The sequence below is a fragment of the Lycorma delicatula genome, chromosome 12 (genome assembly GCF_047948215.1).
Source record: "Lycorma delicatula isolate Av1 chromosome 12, ASM4794821v1, whole genome shotgun sequence".
NCBI lineage: Eukaryota > Metazoa > Arthropoda > Insecta > Hemiptera > Fulgoridae > Lycorma > Lycorma delicatula.
Window position 1 is genome coordinate 61,041,848 of NC_134466.1, and position 23,957 is coordinate 61,065,804.

General features: G+C 31.7%; 1 protein-coding gene across 1 annotated transcript in view; it reads right to left on the reverse strand.

Annotated features, from left to right (window-relative positions):
- Window positions 1–23,957, reverse strand: part of LOC142333037 (uncharacterized) — a 179,762-nt gene that overhangs the window by 61,379 nt on the left and 94,426 nt on the right. The window contains exons 2-3 of the mRNA XM_075379825.1: window positions 10,110–10,470; window positions 6,870–7,203 (exon numbers count right to left, since the gene is read on the reverse strand). Coding sequence (XP_075235940.1) covers window positions 6,870–7,203; window positions 10,110–10,305 — 530 coding nt within the window. The 5' untranslated portion in view covers window positions 10,306–10,470. The remainder of the gene's footprint in view (window positions 1–6,869; window positions 7,204–10,109; window positions 10,471–23,957) is intronic.

Below are 23,957 nucleotides of genomic sequence, written 5' to 3' on the forward strand. Positions count from 1 at the left end.
TTGTATCTATATAAATATATCTATTATGAAATTACTGACATCAGATTAAATGTTTTATTTTATAAAGCAACGATTGATATAATCAAGTAACTGGCAGTAAAAGTTAACTGTTTGCTTTATATGGCACAGTATAGTTACATTAGGTAAAGATAAAGTAATTATTACCTAAAGTGTATGTGATTTTAAGAAAGTAATTATGAAAAATTATGTTGAATATTATATTCTAATAAAAGTATACAGCATTAATAATAGTTGTGCCTCAAAAAAAAAATTTATCGTAAAAAAAGTAATTCTATACTTTTATACAACTGTTTAGTTTTCAAACTGATTTTCCAGTATCAAAGGTCACTTGCATTATTTTTATTAGCTGATAATATAAGTTAATTATTTTTTATTATTTTAAAAGAAAAACAATCTTCTATATTAAAATATTTGTGGTATTAAATTTTTAGAATAGATTGTTAATTATGTTAGTCACATTCCATAACAGAATTTATTTATTCAATAATACGTATATAATACAATATTGTACAATAAATAATATGTACATAGCATTTTTATAAACATTTTAATGTAAATATCGTAATTTTTTAATGCTGTATACAATTATTTATTGTAAATTTAGAATAAACAGACAGTGGTGTTTATTTGGGTCTCGGGCCATTGCGGCATCCTTGGGAATGAACGAGCTGATGAGGCTGCCAAAAATACAGCAAAAAATGCCCTCCAATTAGAATTAACATGTGAGAGCAAATTCATGAGGACAGTCCATATCAAACTATGTACGTAGTGCAACAAGTTCTGACTACTAAGTCCTCCGACAGCCTTACTTATCATCTGGGAGAATGTGTTCGAGAAACCTTTTATCCCAGAAAATAGAAGAGACCAAGTCATCCTAACTCTGTTGAGGATTGGACACACATAACCCTCCTCCTCAGCAGAACTGTGAGGCGTGCAATGTAAAATGGTCCACAAAGGCTTATTCATAGATTGCCCGATGTTCAGGTTTATTCAGTAACAACTAAACCTGGGTTCAGATGTGAAGTGTTTACTCAACCAGAAGAAATACATCAAAAGACTGTTGCGGTTTCTGTCTCATAGTTGGATGAAGAACTTAATTTAGCTGTTTTGTTTACGTAAGATCCATTACGGAATACTATGAGCACAGTGAAAGTAGACTAGTGGTGATATTCCAATATTTATTACTCATTTATTACTCTTGTTCTAGTTTGTGTTTATTGTTTACTGTGTTTGGTGTTTATTGTTTAATTATTTATGATTATATAGTTATATTTAAATAGCAAATGACTGTTATCGTTGATGTGACTATAAATAAATGACGGAAAATAAATTTAGAAGGTAGTAGTTATTTTATTAAAATATATTAATTATTATTAAATAAGTCTGATCCTATTTTTAGTTACTAAAACTTGACAGCAAAATTTATTTATAATTTCAATGAGGATAACATATTTATTACATCCAACATCCTCAATTACAGGTTATACAAATTCAAATCTCTTGTTCTCTACAGCTTTTTCAGCTTCTACATGTCCCTCTGTCACTGAATTAACTTATCTGAGAATATTAATATATGATCTACCAACCTAGTTTGTATCTTTATAAAATTTTGCCAAAAATCAAAACAAAATTCCCTTCTTTATTTAACTTAAGACCTTTTCCATTTTGAAATTTATTGAACCATTTAATTTTTAACATTATTCAGTAAAACACATTTCAAAAGCATCTGTTTTTTCATTTCTGTTTCTCCTATTTCCAATGTTTCAATATCATAAAGTATAATATTTTTACATAAATTTCTCAAAAATTTCTTTCTAATTCTTAGGTGTATACTTTTTTATTAGTAGATTTATTTTTCAGATGAAAACTGTACTTGCTTGTGCCAATCCACTTTTGATCTCTATTTTACTTCATACATCTTTTACAATTACTGTCTAAATATCATAATACTATGGGGTACCCTGAACTTCACATTACAGCTTTACACATACAGCTTTCTGTCGTACTTAATCATGTTTGTTATTCTTTTAGTTGTTTTAATAAATCCTTATTGTTCAGAATTTCTTTTTGCCATTTTTTGTTTAAGTCATAAGAACAAGATAATCAATGAATCTTGCTGTTTTATTTTTTGTTTAATAGTTATTGAAATAATTGAGTAGTTATTCTGTTCTAAAGTATCTCTTTCAATCTGAGTACCGATCTTCTGTGAACAAGTTGGTAAGCGATCGAACAAGCTACATCTTCATCTCAATATTTTTAAATCTTAGCTCATCTTTCTCTTCATCATTTATTTTTACTAACAATCGCCTGATTATGCATATTTTAATTTATTATCTTATCATTGTGTATTTAAAATAAAAATTTCCCATGTTATCTAATGTATTTGAATTAATAATTATTAACAGAAACCGCTTATGAGTACATGCGAATAGTACGCTTAATATATAAACATACCAGTTTATATTCAAATCCACAAGTTCATCATCGGTTGTTAAAATATTGTGTCAGATGTTACATAAAGTAATACCTAAATTATATGTAAAATAGGCAATTCATTATCTAATATAATATTTTATTTTATTAATAACAATGAATCCAAGGATTCAAAAAATACTTTTTATGTAAATTTCTAAGTTTATATTAAGTTTGCTACTTACACTGGGGAACAAAAAAAAAATCTTTTTTTTTGTCTCAGGAAGAAAAATATGTGATTCTGATAGTATTTTTTATCCTGAATTCAAATATAATATATGTTTTTTTTTATATATATGGGTTATTATAATATATGGGTTTTTCCCCATCATGCAAGGTTTTCCAGAGACAGGCATTTATAATTTAAAACATTTTAATACTTTATCCATTCTCAACTACACAATATTCAAACATATGACTCGCCTAGAAAGTAAGAAATGACGATTTTCTGTTATATTTTGCCTGTGGAGCATCCTTCTTGATGGTCCAACAATAATCAGCCAGCATATTAGAATTACATTTGCCGTGATACCTCTTTTTCATAGCTGAAATCTCCTGATGAAATTGTTCCCCTTGCTCATCGCTCATTGCACCAAGATTTTCCAGGAAGAAATCTAGGTCTGAGGGCAGGAAGTGGACTTTTAAGGACATATTACAAGCAAAATTTTTATAAGATGTTATAAGATCGTTGACAATGTCACAGTAATTTTCTGCCTTTCGATTTCCCAAAAAACTCTGAGTAAATTTTTGAATACTTGCCAAGCTGCTTTCTCCAGTGGATTGAATAGTTCCTCATACTTTTCATCTTACATTAGTGATCATATTTGTGGACCCACAAATATTCCTTCTTTAATTTTTGCATCACTAATTTTAGGAAACTTCTGTTTTAAGTACATGAAACCAGGAGTATTCCTTCATTAATCCTAGTATGATATGAAGCAGAGGTAGATACACTTTTTAGGATTACACAATGGGTCAAGTTTCACCTTTTTTCTGTTCAGGAATGAGTGATTTGCGTTTAGGTCATTCTTTTCTAATGGATTGTTTTTTCCACTCCTACTATCATCCCATTCACACAAAAAACAACAATACTTTGTGCAACCAAGCTGCAGATCAAGAATAAGTGCAATTACCTGCAAATCACCACAAATATTCCATTCATACACTGCATATTGAAGCTTTTCATATATTTATATAAATTTAAAGATTTCATATATTTCTTTCATACTAGCAGAGTGAGCCATAGGTACTGATGGGCATTTATTGCTATTATGCAGAAGCACAGTTTTTAAACTAACTTCAGAGGAATCAATGAACAAGCGCCATTCTGTCGGATTATGTTCATTACAAAGTGTCTCCATAAGAGAAGAAATGTAATTACAAAACACTAAGCCATTTTCTTCAGAAAAATTATCTTCAAATTCAGAATAATGATTACGAAAAGTACATATCTTTGTATACTTCTGAAGAAGATTCCAAACTTTTGGCTAGGAAGCAAGCATTTCAGACTGTTTTTTGGATAACTTTAAATCTCATATGAGATTGCTAAGATTTTCTTGTGTCAGTAAATGGGGCTCAGATGAATTGTTTTGTTCAAAAGTTATATCACTCAGAATCTGTTTATTTTTCTTCTTTACTTCCACCCGGCTTTGAGCTCTCTTTATCTAATGTCACATGGCTAAATGGATATGTTGGTATTGCCAATTTTTCACACTGTAGAACTGGTCTCATTGCAGATTGCAAGTTAGGGTATACTACTGTATTTTGATGTATTCCCTTTAATGTTTGTTAAGCAGAAATAACAGTCAGAAGAGTGATCTTTGGGTTCTCTCCAAATCATAGGGATAGCAAATGGCATGTGGCATGTGTCATTTTTCCATGCAGCGAGAAGCTTAGAACACGATAAACAACAGATATGTGGAGCCCAAGCCCTTGTTTGGTCCCTGATTTTACACCCAAAATAAAGTTCATAGCACTTTTTTACTAATGGAGTAAAGTTTTACCTTTGGGACTTGAGCATCACTTCACTGCATACATAAAAAAAATTGGTAGGATGATTTAAACAAACTCTTGGCATTTTGTAACTAACGACTAATTAAAAGAAATAAAGGTGTAAGTATGTAATACACAATAATTCAGACACACAAAGCACCCACAATGATGTGTTTACTGGATCACTTCTATCTCACAACTGGCATTGTTCTGATGAATATATTCTGCACTAGGTAACATTTGTACATGTCTATACACGTCTGAACCTGCACAACAGTAGCAATGCTACCCTTTGAGTTACCTCATTTGGTTCCATCATATTTACAATGCTCTAGGAGCTTTTACTCAACAATGGACAAATGGATGAAAAAACATTTTAAAATATTTAAGAAAATAAAAATAACAAAAAAGCTGTAGGTGATGGAGAAATTCCAAATACATATTTGAAAACAAGATAAAAAACTGTATTAAGTACACCTATTGGTACTCGTGAGTCAAAAATCATGTTGACCATTGTTATTTATGTTCATAAGTGATTTTTTTCTTTTTTAATAATTATGTAAATGAAGTAATAGAATAATCACAAAATGTAGTCAAAGATTATAATTTAGGTTCAAAAACTACTCAATAAAGTTAAATAAATAATTCTAATTTAATTAAACAAATTCTGTTATTTTAATTGTAACTTCAATTGCTATCACAAAAATGTCGTACAGATCAATAAAGTTAAAAATCATTTTCCCTGTTCATACAAGATTTGTTGCTTGTACATGGCAAAAAATAAAATAAAATTCATTAAAAATGAATAGAGTGCCTACATTCAGCATTCTTTTGTAATATAAACTCACTGAAGCAGTAAACTATTTCATTCTCTTTATTACATAAATTTCTCTTTCATTAATGTGATTTGATTAACAAGATTTTAAAATATGTAATAAAATAAATTCAAATAAAATAAAATTACCAGAAAACACTAACATTAAAGATAATTAAAACGTTAATAAATAAATTTATTTTTAAAATAGCAACATTAAATTGCATCATTTAATTAAATAAAATTTCATGAAAATTAAACGATTATTTAAATAATTAAAAAAAAAAAAATGGAACTGACATCAAGCCCATGTAATGTGATGCATGCATATAGAATTATAAGATTCCCAATGTTCCTACTGATGCTGTATATAACATATATTGGGTCTGAAAGGTTTAAGACAAGATACCTCAGTTTTTGATAATTTTAATAATGGTGCTACATACGTTGTGCAGAAACTAACATTATCTGCCATACAGAAGACACACACACACAGATATATATATTTATATATAAAACATCATCTAAGATGACGCATATAGAATATCAGGATTCCCAATGTCTCTCTCTACTATCTCCTAGATGACAAAAAAGTTTTTTGTCAATTTTCATTTTGTTAATTTTTAAATTTCTTTGTGTCTAAATTAAAGGTTTTCAACATCATGGTACCACTGAAAAAGCAGCTGTGTTGATTGCAACAAAATTTATTTCAATCTGATTAATAGGAAAAAAGTTGTGCATGAACAAACAAAAAAAAAGCTGTTGTAGGACTTTCCCATCATGCAACTTTTTTCTGATGTACACAGCTTACACAAACAACTTAATTAAAAATATTTATAGGTTTATTTAAATGTAATATTTTTTGTTTGTTTAATTCAATGATTCTAACAAAAGCGCATGTGCATACTGAATTTCATTCGCACTACACTGAGAGCACTACATGCTCTTTAAGAAAATAATAATAACCTTGATAACCTTGTGGGGACAGGGGGTAGGTACTATTGATGCATATACCCACTTAGCCACTAGTTTAGAGCATTTTTTTGGTTGCTAAAGAGAATTTTTTGTTTTTTTTTCTTCTTTACAACTATTATTAATTTTTGATTGTTAACAAATATGCCTAAGAAAAAGAAGACCTTAATTAGGTAAAATCTTGAGATATCGATACGTTGCTCTACAGCCTCACCACCATGACCTTTTAAGTTGAAAATTTAATGGCATCAATGCCCATATACAGAAGTAATCAGACCAAGTTTGGCCAAAATTGATCTTGTAGTTCTAGAGATATAAGGTGTGATACACTGAACACACATACATGCATATGAACATCTGGAAAATTTCCATCAAGTTTTTTGGGTTCCTTAGGTGTCAAAATGTCAAGAATATGAAAACCACATATGCCTAAATCTGGCCAATTACAATACTTTGCCTTCTACAACTATAGCACTAGATGGGAAAGTAATATACAAGTTAATTACATAACGTCCTTTTTTGAAGTCGGTTAAAAATACAATTAAAATAAAAATAATTATAGAAAAGGTAATTAATTAAATAGAGATTATGTACCTACCTTATATATTTTTTATGTTCATTAACTGGTACAAAATATTCATCATAAGGATCACCCATTTCTACATCAGCTGATGAATCACCTTTTTTTACTGGTATTCCATTTATTCCATTACCGAATGGTTTCATATGAAGTAATTCTAAATTAACAGCTTCTGCCATACTAGTATCATGATGATTATTTTTCATATCATTATTCTGTATGCTAGTTGTATTTAGAAAACTTCCTACTGATGAATTTTGTTCATTTGATGTCGGCGGTTTATTAAAAACACCATTTCTTACGCTGTCAGTCTCAAACGATGGATTATCTAAACCTTCTTTTAAACTCCCATCTAAAAAAAAGAAACAAACAAAAATGTTAGTATGAGAACTTCTAAATTAAACTTAACTTTAGCAGAAGAAAAGTTATTTGAAGATCAGAGAACGCTCGCAACAGGGAAGACATAACTGCAGATGACATAACACTATTTCAGCTGAGTGAGCTAATTGGGGCTGGGAAGAAAATGAAACTTCACAAGAGCCCTGGCTCTGATGGTATACCTGTTGAGGTTATAATAAATCAAATTAACAAGGTATTGCATCTATTGTCGACTGCCCTGCTCAGAAGTCAAACTGGTTAGGACTTAAACCTCCCAGGTTCTCGATATGGAACTGGGACTCCAACGTCTGCTGAAACAACTTGCAGAAATTGTTCATGAGGCAGAGCAGCCTATACGACCTTTGGCATTTCCTCCGTTCTTGGCTTCTTAATCAAGACTAACTTTGCCCACTACCAACCATTCTTCAGGCATATGATTTTGAACTAATATATAGTTCATTACTTCCAGTAATTTTGTTTGGTGCAATATCTACTACATCAATAAGGTTCAACGTACCTTGTTGATTTGATAAAGAATATAAAGATTTCTATAATCAAGCAATTCTGTTATAAATCAGAGATAAGAAAATTTACAGCCTATTCTTGGAAGTAATTTTAATACACCCAAATATCAAATCATATTTTGTTGCATCTCCAAGCTGTAGAAGAAAACAACAAAGCATTGTTACCTGAACTAAAACATTTAGCATTTTATAGATTTCCTTTGAGGATGATTAGGAGATAAGGTTGTAGATCTGCTTTGTTACAATCCAACTTGCTTTGATGCAACAAAAGAATTATTTTCAAGGTACCATGTCAGTTTTTAGTTTACTATTTTACCACAAATAAAGCTTGACGGTTTATAGCATGATAGTGTGATAGCAGGGTTGAATGTGTTGGAAGTAATATGTAGGTGGATCTTTGCACTGTCAATAGAAAGTGTTAATTTAGCTTCAAGATAAATGGTTTGGTCTTGGAATCTTTCATGAACTACTGCTTTTATATTAATATAAAATCTAATAAATTCAGTGGTCAGTCAACTATTTAGTTTCTATAGCACACTGATGATCTTGAATGCTTTTTTTTGCAATCATTCATTATTCCAATCAGCAATGTACAGGATTCCAAAATGATACCTATTTATTAAACAACCACAGACAGTGATTTGGGGGAGGGGGTTGAAAAATGCATTTGCGTTATCATCGCTTGGGACAAAATAATAACGAACAGCTCCTTCTTGGATATTAAGATATTAGTAAAATAAGGTTAAAACTATGATGAAAACTAAGATAATAACAGGAATAAAACTGAAATAGTAAAAGAAACATAAAAATTAGGATAATATATATAACATGAATAACAAAATAATATCAAAATGTATGGCAGGTTAAATCTTATGAAGTATATTGATTTTTCTTAGAAGTATGAATACTCAGTCCAGTAGATTCTTATCATTTCCTAGGATGTGATAAATGTCTCTTGGTAATTTGAATTTGTGACTTAAGGTCGCATAATGTATGCATCCACTAGGATGTGGCACACAGTCATGGCAAGCCACATTATACGCACAGTGGTGCATTTTCCGCTGACATCAGGTACCCGTGAGTAACTCAGGTATGCTCAAATTGTAATTGGCACAGGAACACTTCTTTTCAGTGAATTTTGCTGCATGAAAAGTCCCATGGTAACACTGTACCTTTGACGTGCCAGAGTTTATTATCCACTACAGCAGTTCAGTCACTTTCTTCAAAGTGTATGATTAATGGAATTAATAAAATTGGCAGTAGTAACTAGAGTGGTGAAAGATCACCACTCTAACTAGAGTGGCTACATACATCTTTAGCACTGGAAACCACACATTTGTTATCCAGGATTTTCACATGGCTAGGGATCCAGCAGAAATTCACTTGTATGGTGTGACGATTTAGCTCAGCGATGGTATTATGAATTTCTGTAACTACAGGTTGTCTAGACATTGATTTTTACAAGAATTTTAATGAAAAGAATGAAATTAATGAATTAGAATAAAATTTGATAATGAATGACTTGTAATAAAAACCAGTAATGAATGATAAATGTTAGATGTTGATAAAATTAAATCTAAAAAAACTTATTCCTGTTCCTGTTTTGAAGGTAGCCTGTTTGTTTTTAATGTAATTATTAAACACTGCATTCATAGAAACATTTCTGTAATATAAATAAAGAGTTATGCTAATTGTCCTTAGAAAATTTTTTAACTAAAAGCCTAAATCTAGATAGCAATTCATTGTTAAAGCAAAATTATTGTTAAATAATCACGATCAATAGATACTGTGGAAATGATATAAATAAATAAATGAATAAAATAAATAATAAAAAACATTAATTAAGAATATAGTACACATAAAACATTATAAAATGACAATCGTAACACAAACTTATCATTTTGAGCAATCCCAATAGAAAGCATAAATTTAGTTCAAACCATTTAAACTACCATTTCAGACCACCCAAGATGACTTATTGCCATAGTTCAAAATAGGGTATCAAGTGATCCATTTCTGTAACCCAGTTACCTGTACTCATCCAACAAAGAAAAGGGTAGTGAAGAGGAGAAAAGGAAGTTTTGAAGCATGCAAAGCTCTACTTGATCATTTTGCTATAGTGACCAACCAACCCATAATGAGTTTTTATCGGTTTGGGCTAGATCAGGGTAATTTATTATCTTGTTCAGACCATCCCAGCTTCTAATTGATGACTTGTGACTTGTCTACTCTTTGTCACATTCTTCTGATAATCAGTTCCCTAAAAACAGAAATTTCTCAAAAAAGAAGGGAAAACTATAAGAATAAATATTACAATAATAACTATTTAAAAATAAAATACAAATGATAAACTTACCTTCAGCACTATGACCGTGGTGTTCATTAATTAAATTTGTTTTTCCATCGTCAAACGTGACTTCTGTTGTTGTTATATCCGACTGCTGATTTGATAATGAATGAGTGTCAGTTGATATCGGTATAACAGAACTAGAAGATGCATTAAAACTAGAACCAGATGGGTCTAATCCCCCACCTCCGCTTGAATCACTCATCGTTGAACAATCTGTTGTGGAATCCAGTTTTGTTGTTGTATAATTCTTTTATATATTTATTATAAGTCTTTTATGCTGATATTTGTTTATGTATATATTTTTTATTATTAAGAACTCATCTTATTTATTGAGAATTTAATGTTGTCGTTTTGTTAATTTTTCAATCTGAAAAATAAAAAAAAAACAATGAAAATTGATTTCATATCAGAATATTGCATTAAATGTAATTAATTATTTATTTTCATGGTAAGAAAGCAAATTTCAATTATTACTTTTTAATCTTACTAATCAGAGAATTTTTATTTAACAGATTATTTCATAGCATAAAGAATGCATTCATCTGCTGCTTAATGCTATCTTTTTTAGTCTTTTTCACGTTTATGCATGCAAATCACTTGATATTTATGATATATCATTTAAAGATTTTTATTTTTGAGGAAAATAAAGTTCAATATTTTTTTAATACATTTAGAAATCAAAAAGTAAAGTAGAGAAATATATTTCACCTGAATCTTGGTTAGTTTAGTACAGTGATTTGGAATAGTATTATCAGTTTATCAAAGAAAAGTATATGTAATTACTTTGCGCTATACTATTCCTAAAAGCACAGAATGGGTAGATTGTTGTTTTTGAGAACTATTGTACAACTTTCTGGAAGGAATTTGTGACTCAAATGAGGTCATCTATAACAGTTCATGTACTAATTATCAATTCACATTCACTCAATTCCTGATGTGAGATGTATGCAGGTTGTTAGGTGGATTTCCCCCAATCGGTATATTACACAGTTTTTTCTGGACATGGTGTTTTTTGAAAAAGGTTGGCCAGATTTGGTTTGATTAATTCAGGCTTGTGTTAGGAAACCCACCGTGTTGGTCCAGTGGTGAACGCATCTTCCCAAATCAACTGCTTTGGAAGCCGAGAGTTCCAGCGTTGAAGTCCTAGTAAAGCCAGTTATTTTTACACGGATTTGAATAATAGATTGTGGATACCGGTGTTCTTTGGTGGTTGGGTTTCAATTAACCACACATCTCAGGAATGGTCGAACTGAGAATGTACAAGACTACACTTCATTTACACTCATTACATATCATCCTCATTCATCCTCTGAAGAATTATCTAAACGGTAGTTACCGAAGGCTAAACAGGAAAGAGAAAGGAAAGGCTTGTGTTAGGAGTGTAGAGCCATCATCAATGATGTGCAACAAGTCTTATATGTCTGCTGCAGATTTGAAGATGAACACACCACAGTAAGACAGCTTTGAGAATCAATTCTGGTTTTGATCTGCAAGTTAATTGGAAAACTAAAAGGGACTTCCTCAGATTCTTAGCCCAGTGGAGGATGGCTGAGAAGGTTTGATGCTGTTATATATAGATAGAATAGCAACCCAGGTGGCTAGAGACCTGCCTGAGTGCTTACTTCACCAAGACAGAGGTTTTGGCATCGTGTCCCGGTTAGCTGAGATATTTGCTTTTAGGATGAGTTGAGAATTCTGTGATGAAGCTGTGGTGTGTGTGGGGGGGGGGGGGTGTAGGCATTGACCTTGCTCCTGAAAGCAGATCAAAGCAGAGGGATATAAGGTATTTTTTCATTAGAAGCTTATTAAATTTGTTAATTTGTTTCTTGATTTTTGAGTAAATAAAGAGTGAATTGTAGGACAAAATTTTTAATGCGATCTACATTTGTTTTGTTCATATGAGAATAGTATTTTTTATGTTAAAAAGACTCAATTAAGTAATAATCTGAATGCATAGTCTAACTGAAGTTAGATATGGAAAGAGTTTTTGTGTGAAACCTTATTAGAGGAAGGTGCAGGATCACTCTTCTGCAAATCAGTTAATTTGATAGTTGAGGGTTGTAAGTTATGATAGTTGGTTATGATTGGAAGAGGCCATACGAAGGTGATAGTAAGTTGTGTATATACACTGATGGAAATGTCTGCTGAGGCATTTGCATCAGTGGTGTTCTGACAGAGACTAAACATCTTTATTTTTTTGTTTAGTCCCCCGGAACCACCATAAGGTATTAGTTCAGAGGATGAATGAGGATGATACGTATGATTGTAAATGAAGTGTAGTCTTGTACAGTTTCAGGTTGACCGTTTTCTGAGATACGTGGTTAATTGAAACCCAACTATTGAAGAACACCGGTATCCATGATCTAATATTCAAATCCTTATAAAAGGAATTGCCTTTATTAGGATTTGAACCTTAGAATTCTCGACTTCAAAATCAGCTGATTTGTGATAGAGGCCAAACTGATGACTGTGATGTGTTATCAGGTTTAGACGATCTAAAAGATTACCTCTGGTAAAGCCCATCAGGAATGGGAATGGAGGGGGTGTGTGGCGACCAGGATCGTCACAAGTACAGTGTGTTCCCATGTGCAGGTCAAGATGATATTATTAACGTACAATTATAAACTTTATAGTTGTAATTAAAAAAGTTGTTTGATTAAATTATGTTATAACACTGTAATGTAAATCAGCAGTTATCTAAGTTTAAAGTATATAATAAAATCAATAATTATAAATTCAGGCTGTATAATATTAATAATGATTTATTTAATATTAACATTTGATAATAATTTCAATACGTTGCTTACACAGATGTTGGCTGTTGCATAAACATGAATTACAAGATACAATGCATAATCCTTGTAATATCAGCAAGCTTAAGAATGTATTTATTTTAAAAACCACAGTTATTTATATCAAATATTCTTTGAGGCTAATAATAATGAAAGAAAAATTGTAAATACTCCAAAACCAAAAGACATAATAAACAAAAATCTATAAAATTAATATGCACTATAATACTAAATTCAATTTCATGTTCTGCCCCGCACACATTTCTCCTTACATTAAAATATTGATTAAGTGACACAGAGGGCAGTACGAACAGACAATAAGTATTTCTCTGTTTCAATGAATATTTATTAAAGTAATAAAACAGTTTTTTATCAACACAGTAAAATTAAATTTTAAGATAAAAGTTTACCTACAATAATTTTTATTTTAATCATTCTACTTCAGAGATTGCTGCTTATAAAGAGCGAATATTTTTGTGCTATTAGGTTAGACATTAAAAATTTTTTATCCTTAACATTACATTCAAAGACTGTTTGATAATTAAATTACATTTATTCATTTAGAATGGTGTTATTGTGAATTACAATTTGTAAAAATATGGGTTAACCCTAAAAATGTTTTTAAGTAAGTTTTTCAGTATTTCAGTGAAGTTACTTGCAAAATTGGATTCAGTAATGGAGTGAAAACAAAATAAGTTTAAATCTACATGGTGTTAACAAATTTGACTGGTCTAATGATAATAAATTCTACATAAGACAAACAGCGGTGCAATTTTACACAGTAATAAAATAAATATAATTGTACTTCATTCAACCCCAACCAATCTATTTAACTGAAACAGACCCAAATACACAATCATTGTTAACAACGTGAAAATTGTGTGTTTAAATAGTAAATGATGAAAACTAACAAATTTGGTTAAATACAAAGCCAAAAATATAATAAAAACAATACTTTAAATGAACAAACAAAATTTAAATCATAAACCTTCTTTGATTAGAAGAATGTTTAGAAGGCAAGAAAAAATATACATGTATTATTTTTCCGTAATATAAAATTACAAGATTTATTTACTATTTATACAGAATGTACCATGAAGTTCTTTTGGGACATTCGTAACCAATTTTAATCGTGAAAATAATAGAAAAAGTAAACGTCCTAAACTGATTCGTTTGGAAGATACGGCTAATGAAATAATTCACTCCGATTCCAGCTACCCCAATGAAAATGAGGTCGTACTGAAATTTTTAGGATGTTAAATAAGAGCCAGAATTAGTGATTTCATGTAGTTTTTGACCTAGAAATAGAAAATAAAATAGGTCCCAGAACTGTAATAGCAGTAGTTTTTGAGAAATCTAGGGTTAAAACCAATGACCCACCGGCTTGGTCAAGTGGTGAACGTATCTTCCCAAATCAGCTGATTTGGAAGTCGAGAGTTCCAGCGTTCAAGTCCTAGTAAAGCCAGTTATTTTTACATGGATTTGAATACTAGATCGTGGATTCGCTGGATCGTGAAGATCGTGGTGTTCTTTGGTGGTTGGGTTTCAATTAACCACACATCTCAGGAATGGTCGAACTGAGAATGTACAAGACTACACTTCATTTACACTCATACATATCATCCTCATTCATCCTCTGAAGAATTATCTAAACGGTAGTTACCGGAGGCTAAACAGTAAAGAAAGAGGGTGAAAACCAATACTAACCAGGTTGGTCTAGTGGTGAAAGCATTCCCAATTCAGCTGAACTGAAAGTCGAGAAGTTCCAGCGTTCAAGTCCTTGTAAAGTCATTATTTTTACATGGATTTGAATACTAGATCGTGGATACCGGTGATCTTTGGTGGTAGGGTCTCAATTAACTACACATCTTAGGAATGGTCAAACTGAGACTATACAAAACTACACTTCATTTATACTCATACATATCATCTTCTGAAGTAATACTGGAACGGTAATTCCCAGAGGCTAAACAGGAAAAAGGGGTGAAAATCAATAAATTGGGGTAAAAACCTGTATATTTTTTTTGTTTAACATATAATAACTTTGTTAAATGGGTAATAAACATATAAAAACTTTTAAAGTCTCATGTAGAGAATTTAAATTTGAACAAAATGGTATTTAATAAGTTGAATAAAATAAAGAAAAGTTAAAAAACTTGGAATTTTATTTAGAAACAGTACACAAGACCAAAGTACTCAATACATATCAGTTTACAGTAAGTGTTCAAAAATGATCTTGCCATTTTCAACACATTTCATAGGACGCTTCTGTACTGGATTTGTTATTATTTTTAGTTCTTCAAGGCTGTTCTTAAGTTGCTCAGCCGCATCCGTAATGCGGACAATTAATTCCTCACGAGAATGTATTTTTGTTTCGTATCCAATATTTTTTATTTATCCCCAGGGGCAAAAACCTAAAGGTGTTAAATCAGGCGAACTTGGTGGCCAGGAATTTTGACCTCCACTATCGATCCGGTAAATCAATGATTTAAGTGAATGGAAATGTCGCAAGAGAAGCGGGGAAACGCTCCATCGTGCTGGAAATATACTTTGTGTCAAAATTGCGTTAGATGAATATAATCAGGCATCTGCGGCAATTCTTTACAGAAATTTACAAGTAGACCTCAGCATTTAAGCGGCTAGATAATATGAACGGCCCAAATAACTGATTGTGAAGAAGGCCGTACCATACGTTGACTCTAAATCTGTGTTGAAAATTGCCTTTTACCGTATGATAAGGATTACTTTTGCCCATGTATACTCATCGCTCAAATTGTTGACGCTATCTCAAGTGAAATTTGCTTCATCGGTAAACAAAACATACGGTCAAAATCCGTTATATTCCCACAACGTTTCTGTAGTTAGTTAGTTCTTAGATGACGCCACTGAATCGCCATATTGAAATAAGAAAACAAATAAATATAATCTTACCTTTCTTTTTCCTGTTTAGCCTCCGGTAATTACCTTTCAGATAATACTTCCGAGGATGATATGTTTGACAGTAAATGAAGTGTAGTCTTGTACAGTCTCAGTTCGACCATTCCTGAGATGTGTAGTTAATTGAAACCTTACCACCAAAGAACACCGGTATCCACGATCTAGTATTCAAATCCGTTTAAAAATAACTGACTTTACTAGGACTTGAACGCTGGAACTCTCGACTTCCAAATCAGCTGATTTCGGAAAACGCGTTCACTAATAGACCAACCCAGTGGGGTATAAATATAATCTTTTTTTTTTGTCTTCAGTCATTTGACTGGTTTGATGCAGCTCTACAAGATTCCCTATCTAGTGCTAGTCGTTTCATTTCAGTATATCCTCTACATCCTACATCCCTAACAATTTGTTTTACATATTCCAAACGTGGCCTGCTACACAATTTTTTCCTTCTATCTGTCCTTCCAATATTAAAGCGACTATTCCAGGATGCCTTAGTATGTGGCCTATAAGTCTGTCTCTTGTGTTAACTATATTCTTCCAAATGCTTCTTTCTTCATCTATTTGCCGCAATACTTCATTTGTCACTTTATCCACCCATCTGATTTTTAACATTCTCCTGTAGCACCACATTTCAAAAGCTTCTAATCTTTTCTTCTCAGATACTCCGATTGTCCAAGTTTCACTTCCATATAAAGCGACACTCCAAACATATACTTTCAAAAATCTTATCCTGACATTTAAATTAATTTTTGATGTAAACAAATTATATTTCTTACTGAAGGCTCGTTTCGCTTGTGCTATTCGGCATTTTATATCGCTCCTGCTTCGTCCATCTTTAGTAATTCTACTTCCCAAATAACAAAATTCTTCTACCTCCATAATCTTTTCTCCTTCTATTTTCACATTCAGTGGTCCATCTTTGTTATTTCTACTACATTTCATTACTTTTGATTTGTTCTTGTTTATTTTTACGCGATAGTTCTGGCGTAGGATTTCATCTATGCCGTTCATTGTTTCTTCTAAATCCGTTTTACTCTCGGCTAGAATTACTATATCATCAGCAAATCGTAGCATCTTTATCTTTTCACCTTGTACTGTTACTCCGAATCTAAATTATTCTTTAACATCATTAACTGCTAGTTCCATGTAAAGATTAAAAAGTAACGGAGATAGGGAACATCCTTGTCGGACTCCCTTTCTTATTACGGCTTCTTTCTTATATTCTTCAATTATTACTGTTGCCGTTTGGTTCCTGTACATGTTAGCAATTGTTCTTCTATCTCTGTATTTGAACCCTAATTTTTTTAAAATGCTGAACATTTATTCCAGTCTACGTTATCGAGTGCCTTTTCTAGGTCTATAAACGCCAAGTATGTTGGTTTTTATTTTTTAATCTTCCTTCTACTATTAATTTGAGGCCTAAAATTGCTTCCCTTGTCCCTATACTTTTCCTGAAATCAAATTGGTCTTCTCCTAACACTTACTCCACTCTCCTCTCAATTCTTCTGTATAGAATTCTACTTAAGATTTTTGATGCATGACTAGTTAAACTAATTGTTCTGTATTCTTCACATTTATCTGCCCCTGCTTTCTTTGGTATCATTACTATAACACTTTTTTTGAAGTCTGACGGAAATTCTCCTTTTTCATAAATATTACACACCAGTTTGTATAATCTATCAATCGCTTCCTCACTTGCACTGCGAAGTAATTCTACAGGTATTCCGTCTATTCCAGGAGCCTTTCTGCCATTTAAATCTTTTAATGCTCTCTTAAATTCAGATTTTAGTATTATTTCTCCCATTTCATCCTCCTCAACTTCCTCTTCTTCCTCTTATTCCTCTATAACACCATTTTCTAATTCATTTCCTCCGTATAACTCTTCAATATATTCCACTCATCTATCGACTTTACCTTTCGTATTATATATTGGTGTACCATCTTTGTTTAACACATTATTAGATTTTAATTTATGTACCCCAACATTTTCTTAACTTTCCTGTACGCTCCGTCTATTTTACCAATGTTCATTTCTCTTTCCACTTCTGAACACTTTTCTTTAATCCACTCTTCTTTCGCCGGTTTGCACTTCCTGTTTATAGCATTTCTTAATTGCCGATAGTTCCTTTTACTTTCTTCATCACTAGCATTCTTATATTTTCTACGTTCATCCATCAGCTGCAATATATTGTCTGAAACCCAAGGTTTTCTACTAGTTCTCTTTATTCCGCCTAAGTTTTCTTCTGCTGATTTAAGAATTTCCTTTTTAACATTCTCCCATTCTTTTTCTACATTTTCTATCTTATCTTTTTTACTCAGACCTCTTGCGATGTCCTCCTCAAAAATTTTCTTTACCACCTCTTCCTCAAGCTTCTCTAAATTCCACCGATTCATCTGACACCTTTTCTTCAGGTTTTTAAACCCCAACCTACATTTCATTATCACCAAATTATGGTCGCTATCAATGTCTGCTCCAGGGTAAGTTTTGCAGTCAACGAGTTGATTTCTAAATCTTTGCTTAACCATGATATAATCTATCTGATACCTTGCAGTATCGCCTGGCTTTTTCCAAGTGTATATTCTTCTATTATGATTTTTAAATATAATCTAACCAAACTTAACCTACGCTCCCTAGTCAAAAGTTAGCGAGCGAAACGAGCGTAGGTTAAGTATGGTTAGATTATATTTATAATTATAAGCTTTTTGTTTATATTGGATCTTTCTTACGTACATTTGGAAAACCTGTGTAAAAATAAAAATAAAAAAAAATAGGTTTACGAGCATTTTGGAAGTCGAGAGTTTCAGCGTTCAAGTCCTAGTAAAGTCAGCTATTTTTGTACAGATTTGAATACTAGATCGTGGATACCGGTGTTCTTTGGTGATTGGATTTTAATTAACCACACATCTCAGGGGTGGTCGAACTGAGACTGTACATGACTACACTTCATTTACACACATACATATCATCCTTATTCATCCTCTTAAGTAATACCTGAACGGTAATTCCCGGAGGCTAAATAGGAAAAAGAAAGAAAGATTAGCAAACATTGGTTAAGTTTGGTTAGATTATATTTATAATTTCTCTGCAAATACCTCCTAATACCCACTTATTTGGAAGAAAAAATTGAAAAAAGTGGCTATCGCGTTCCGAAAAAGGAACCTTAATCTATATGAAATACACTAAATTTTTCTTATTGACGATGTGGCAGTAAAATTTATATTTTCATTGATGATTTATCATCGATTAATAAATTTAAACATTTCAGTATTAATTAAAATAATTGTGATTAAGGAAATCTGAATGTAAGTTAAATATAGCTGTATCCTGCCACGTTTCGCTGTGGCACAGCGAAGTTTCTGCGACGTTTATCAATTGATCGTTTCTTCAATGGAAAACAATATCTCTAATTGGAGTATGTTCTCCAGCGGGCGTTTTGTCTGCGTGAATGACAATCTTGTGGGTATCAATCTTATATGACTGATGCGAAAAATAGATAAAAACAATCTTTGATGCGGGTTATATATCGTGCTAAAATTTGAGCTCAATCGGTGCAGAACATTTTGAGTTTTTGAAGCGTACACAAACGAACTTAACATTTTTATATATATAAAGACGAAGATATATGTACATTTTAACAGTTTTTCCAACAGTAAGAATAGTTTATTTTTAATGAACATAATAGAATATTGGCGTGATAGATTAGTTAGTTGAAAGAATGCGGGTTAGTGAAAAAAAAAAAAGAATTCTAATGAATATTTAATTAAACTTTCACATGATGACCTTTTTATATTTTATTATTATTTAGGTTAAATATGAAACTATTTTATAAATAAATTTATACGTGCGTTCGTTTTTTTTTTTAATATTTAAAACACGCACTGCTAGTATTTTGGTGATTTGAATGCGTTACTTCGATTAAAATAAAAAGATGTAATAGAAAAAGATTAAGAAGATGAAGTGCATGGTTTTCTCATAGTAAAAAGATGAATTCTAAAGAGGAGGTGGAGGAGAAAGAGTTTAAAAAGGTGTAACTTAACCTATAGTACAGGTTAGGTTTTATGTTTAAAGAAATGTCAGTTTATTATATGAACCTGGCCAAGTTGTCTATTCAGTCGTTTTTACACACTAAAAATGAAATAAAAAAAAGAGGTTATTTGGCCGCGAATATTAAAAAAAAAAAAGAAGAAGAAATGACGTAACAACTGTTGGCTGAGTAAGAAATTGTTGATGATGCGGCAGCGCAACAATGATGCTGATCACGATGAAGATGAGTTAACCACGATGTCGTGTCTAGAGTCTCCTCTGACTTATGTACATACTAGTCGACATGGTAAGAATAATTCCTTAATGGTGGGGGTAATAGAAACGAAAAATAACCGTGATGAGCAAGAAAGTGAATGATAACTAATCTTTATATCAAGGTCTTATTACCCCTTCCATTTTATAAAAATATGTACCTCTCCTATAATTTCAATACTTGTTCCCTTTCGTTTACTCAGTCAAATAACTCTGTCTCTTTCACTCCTATGCTATATCCTTTTTTAAACCTCTTACTTTAAAAAAAAAGTGTATATAATAAATGAGGAAATATCATTTAGCGGTACTGTAATTTAATAATAACATATTTACCCACAATAGCTTAATAACAAAACTATTAATTGTAAATTTTTTATTAAATAATTTTTACGATGTGGTATTTTTAATGCGTAATTAGGATTTATATTTATTTAAATACATTAGTATATTTATTAATTTATAATATATAAAACACAGTAATTAAAATATTTCGTTCACCTAATCATACAAGTTCCGTTTTACAGGTTAAAATGATGAGGTATTTTCAAGGACATTTTCTTAGAATTTGTTACATAAACGTAACCTAGTGATGTTTATTTTTTTTGTCATAAAAAAAAAAAAAGATTAAAAACGGATAGGCATAAAAAAACATGTACACACGAGAAAGGGATATAAAAAAATTTATGTTATATACTTACGAAAGTTTTTTCAAGTTAATCGATTTTATATTTCGATTCATCGAAAACTTATATTCATTATTTTTTTCTTTGTTTACACAATTAAATAATATCTTCAGTCTTTTTTCTCGAATATGTGTTGAATGTAAATTACTAATTTAAAGGAGATAAAATCGAACAATAATTAACTCCTCTACATTGCGTTTATTCTGGATCGCTTGTTTTTTTACACGACTGCCCAAAAAGGAATGTATTGTATTTAGGGTTTATGTATGCATATTTGCATACATATATCTAGGTGCCGTAAAACCTAAACGGTTGAACCGATTTAGATGTTTATCCCCGCGTTAGAGTCCTTACGTTACCAAGATTGTTATAGGCTCTAATATACAGAGTGTCCCATATAAAACGCAACCCGACCTTACATTGGTAGGTATTGAAATAATAAAAAGGCATGTGTAAATGTAAATGTAATTATTATTATTACCATCCAATACCTTACATTTAGAGTAAATGTTGGAAGTGGGCGCCATCTTTTTGAATACGTTTCAATTCTTTTTACAGCGTTTCTTGCAACTTTTTTCAAAGTTTGTGGCTGGATATTTAAAACAGCTTATTCAATATTGACTTTCGATTGTTCAAGTGTTCCTGGTTTGTCGCTGTAGGCTTTTTCTTTGAGGTAACCCCGTAGAAAAAAATCCGCCGCAGTCAAATCTGGAGATCTTGGTGGCCACAAGCCTCGACCGATAACACGATTACCAAAGAATTCCTCGACGAAATCAGAAGTTGAACCTGCATAGTGCGATGTCGCACCGTCAAGTTGTAGCCAGCAGCGTCTGTCTTCCTCTTCCAAGAGTGCGATGAACCGAAATAAAATATCCTGATATCGTTCTGGATTAATGGTGTACTCGAAAAAAATAGGACCGATTATTTTCTTCCGCGATATCGCGCACCACACGCCCGACTTCTGTGGGTGTAATTGTTTTTCGTGATAAACGTGGGGATTTTCAGCGCTCCAAATTCTACTGTTTTGGCTGTTTACGTAGCCATCCAAATGAAACCGTGCTTCATCTGTGAAAAATAACGAATTCATAACGTTAACTCCCTCGCGCAGAAATCGACGGAACCGTTGACAATGTTGTAGCCCGTTTTTCTTTGTCGGGCTCAAGAAGTCGATGAACCGTTTGAATGCAATAAGGTCGTAATTGTAATCGTTTGGTCGCTCGATGAACAGTCGATTTAGACAAATTAATTTCCGCAGACAAACGTCTGATCGATTTATTTGGCGAGGCGAGTAATCTGTCTTTGATTTCAGCGACTGTATCTGTATTTAACACTGACGAAGATCTTTTGTGTTCCTTGTTATTAACAGAACCGATCTCTCTAAATTTTGCAAATATCCTTAATACTGATGTTTTGTTAGGAGCTGGTTTATCTGGGTACTTATGGCGAAACAAATATTGCACTGCAACCGCTGATTTCGTATTGAAGTACGCTCTTTTAGCAAATAATATTCAAGAAGCCAAAACACAAATCATGAGCATTCAAACCTAGCACAAAAGATTCATATCTCTTTCGAAAAAACTGAACTAATGACCATAGATCCTCTGGTAATAGAGCGCATTACGGTAAACAATCGGAAAATTAAAATAGTAAAACAGTTTAAATATCTAGGGGAAATAACATGGGAAAACAGGACAAATAAAATGATTAAATCCCAAAAATTAACTCGGTCAACATATAACAAAAAATGCCTTTCTGCTAAAACAAAACTTAAACATTATAAAACTGTAGTTCAGTCAGAGGTCACCTACGGAAGCCAGACCCTTTTCAAAATCACTCAGAAAAAACCGAATCGATAAAATTCTGAAAATAGAGAGGAGAATTGTCAGAACGTGTATCGATAAAAAACACCAAAAAGAAGGCCGATGGTGGATTGTGCCAAATGAGGTGGTGTATCGAGAAATAGAGCCTGTTACTGAAACTATGCGGAAAAAAAGAATCTCGTTCTTTGTTCATCTTATAAGGACACCAGAAACAAGACTGTCAAGAAATATCATTGAAAAGCTCTGGTTCCAAAAGCTAGAAGTAGGATGGATCAAAGAAATTAGAGAAGATATGAAAGTATTGGGAATTTCCCTGACTGACCTACAGAATAAAACTGGAAAAATTACAAAGCTAAAAGACAAAAACCATTAGATTTAAACAAAAGACAGACAAACGACAAAATACAACGAAGAGGGTGTTTACGGATGAAGAAAAGAAAGCAAGATCTGAACGGATGAAGAAATACTGGTGAGGAAAAATATACTTTTAAGTTTGACAACAGTAATTGTGTTAAATGAAAAATAAATATATGTGTACATTTTATTATCAAAAACATGTAGAAAATTTTATTCAGAAAAAATTGATTTAATAATGTCTATGAAAAACAAAAAAAAACAAAAACAGCTGTTTTTAGTACAATAAATTGAAAAATTGAAATATTTTTAATTTATTTTTTAAAAACACTCAATGTGGTTTATATTGTAATAATTATTACAAGACTGCCAAAAAAAGGAGTCTAATGTATTAGGGTGTATGTACGTACGTATGTTAGTTCTAATGTAGAAGCTCAAACGGCTGAACCGATTTAGATGTATAACTCCGCGTTCGAATCTTTACGTTACCGGGAATGTCATAGAGTGTGTGTGTGTATGTTTGTATATAAGTTAAAAAAAATTATATGATTTTTTGACGGGCAGTATGTGCGATCATGTAAGCATGATCGAATATTGGTCCCTTGAAATTCGAATTAAAAAGGTTTGAATGTATATATATATATATATATATATATATGTATAATAAGTACATATATATTTAAAAGTAGGTGACTCAAAGGGAAAGGAAAATTATTTGGAAACTGATTCTAGAGTTTGAAATAAGGAAAAATGTTTATACAGATATATGTTCGAAAACGCTTTGTTATCGAGTTACGGCTAGCGAAAAATTTCGCTGGCCTTTTTTTCGCCGGATCGAGTATAGTAGGAAAAAAGTCTCCGTGCTCGCGGAATGAGAGAATAAAAACTGTTAAAATTTATATCTCAGTACCGTTCTTAACAAACTTCATCTACTCGTTGTTTTTAAGGTTCGCAAAAATTAGAGAGCA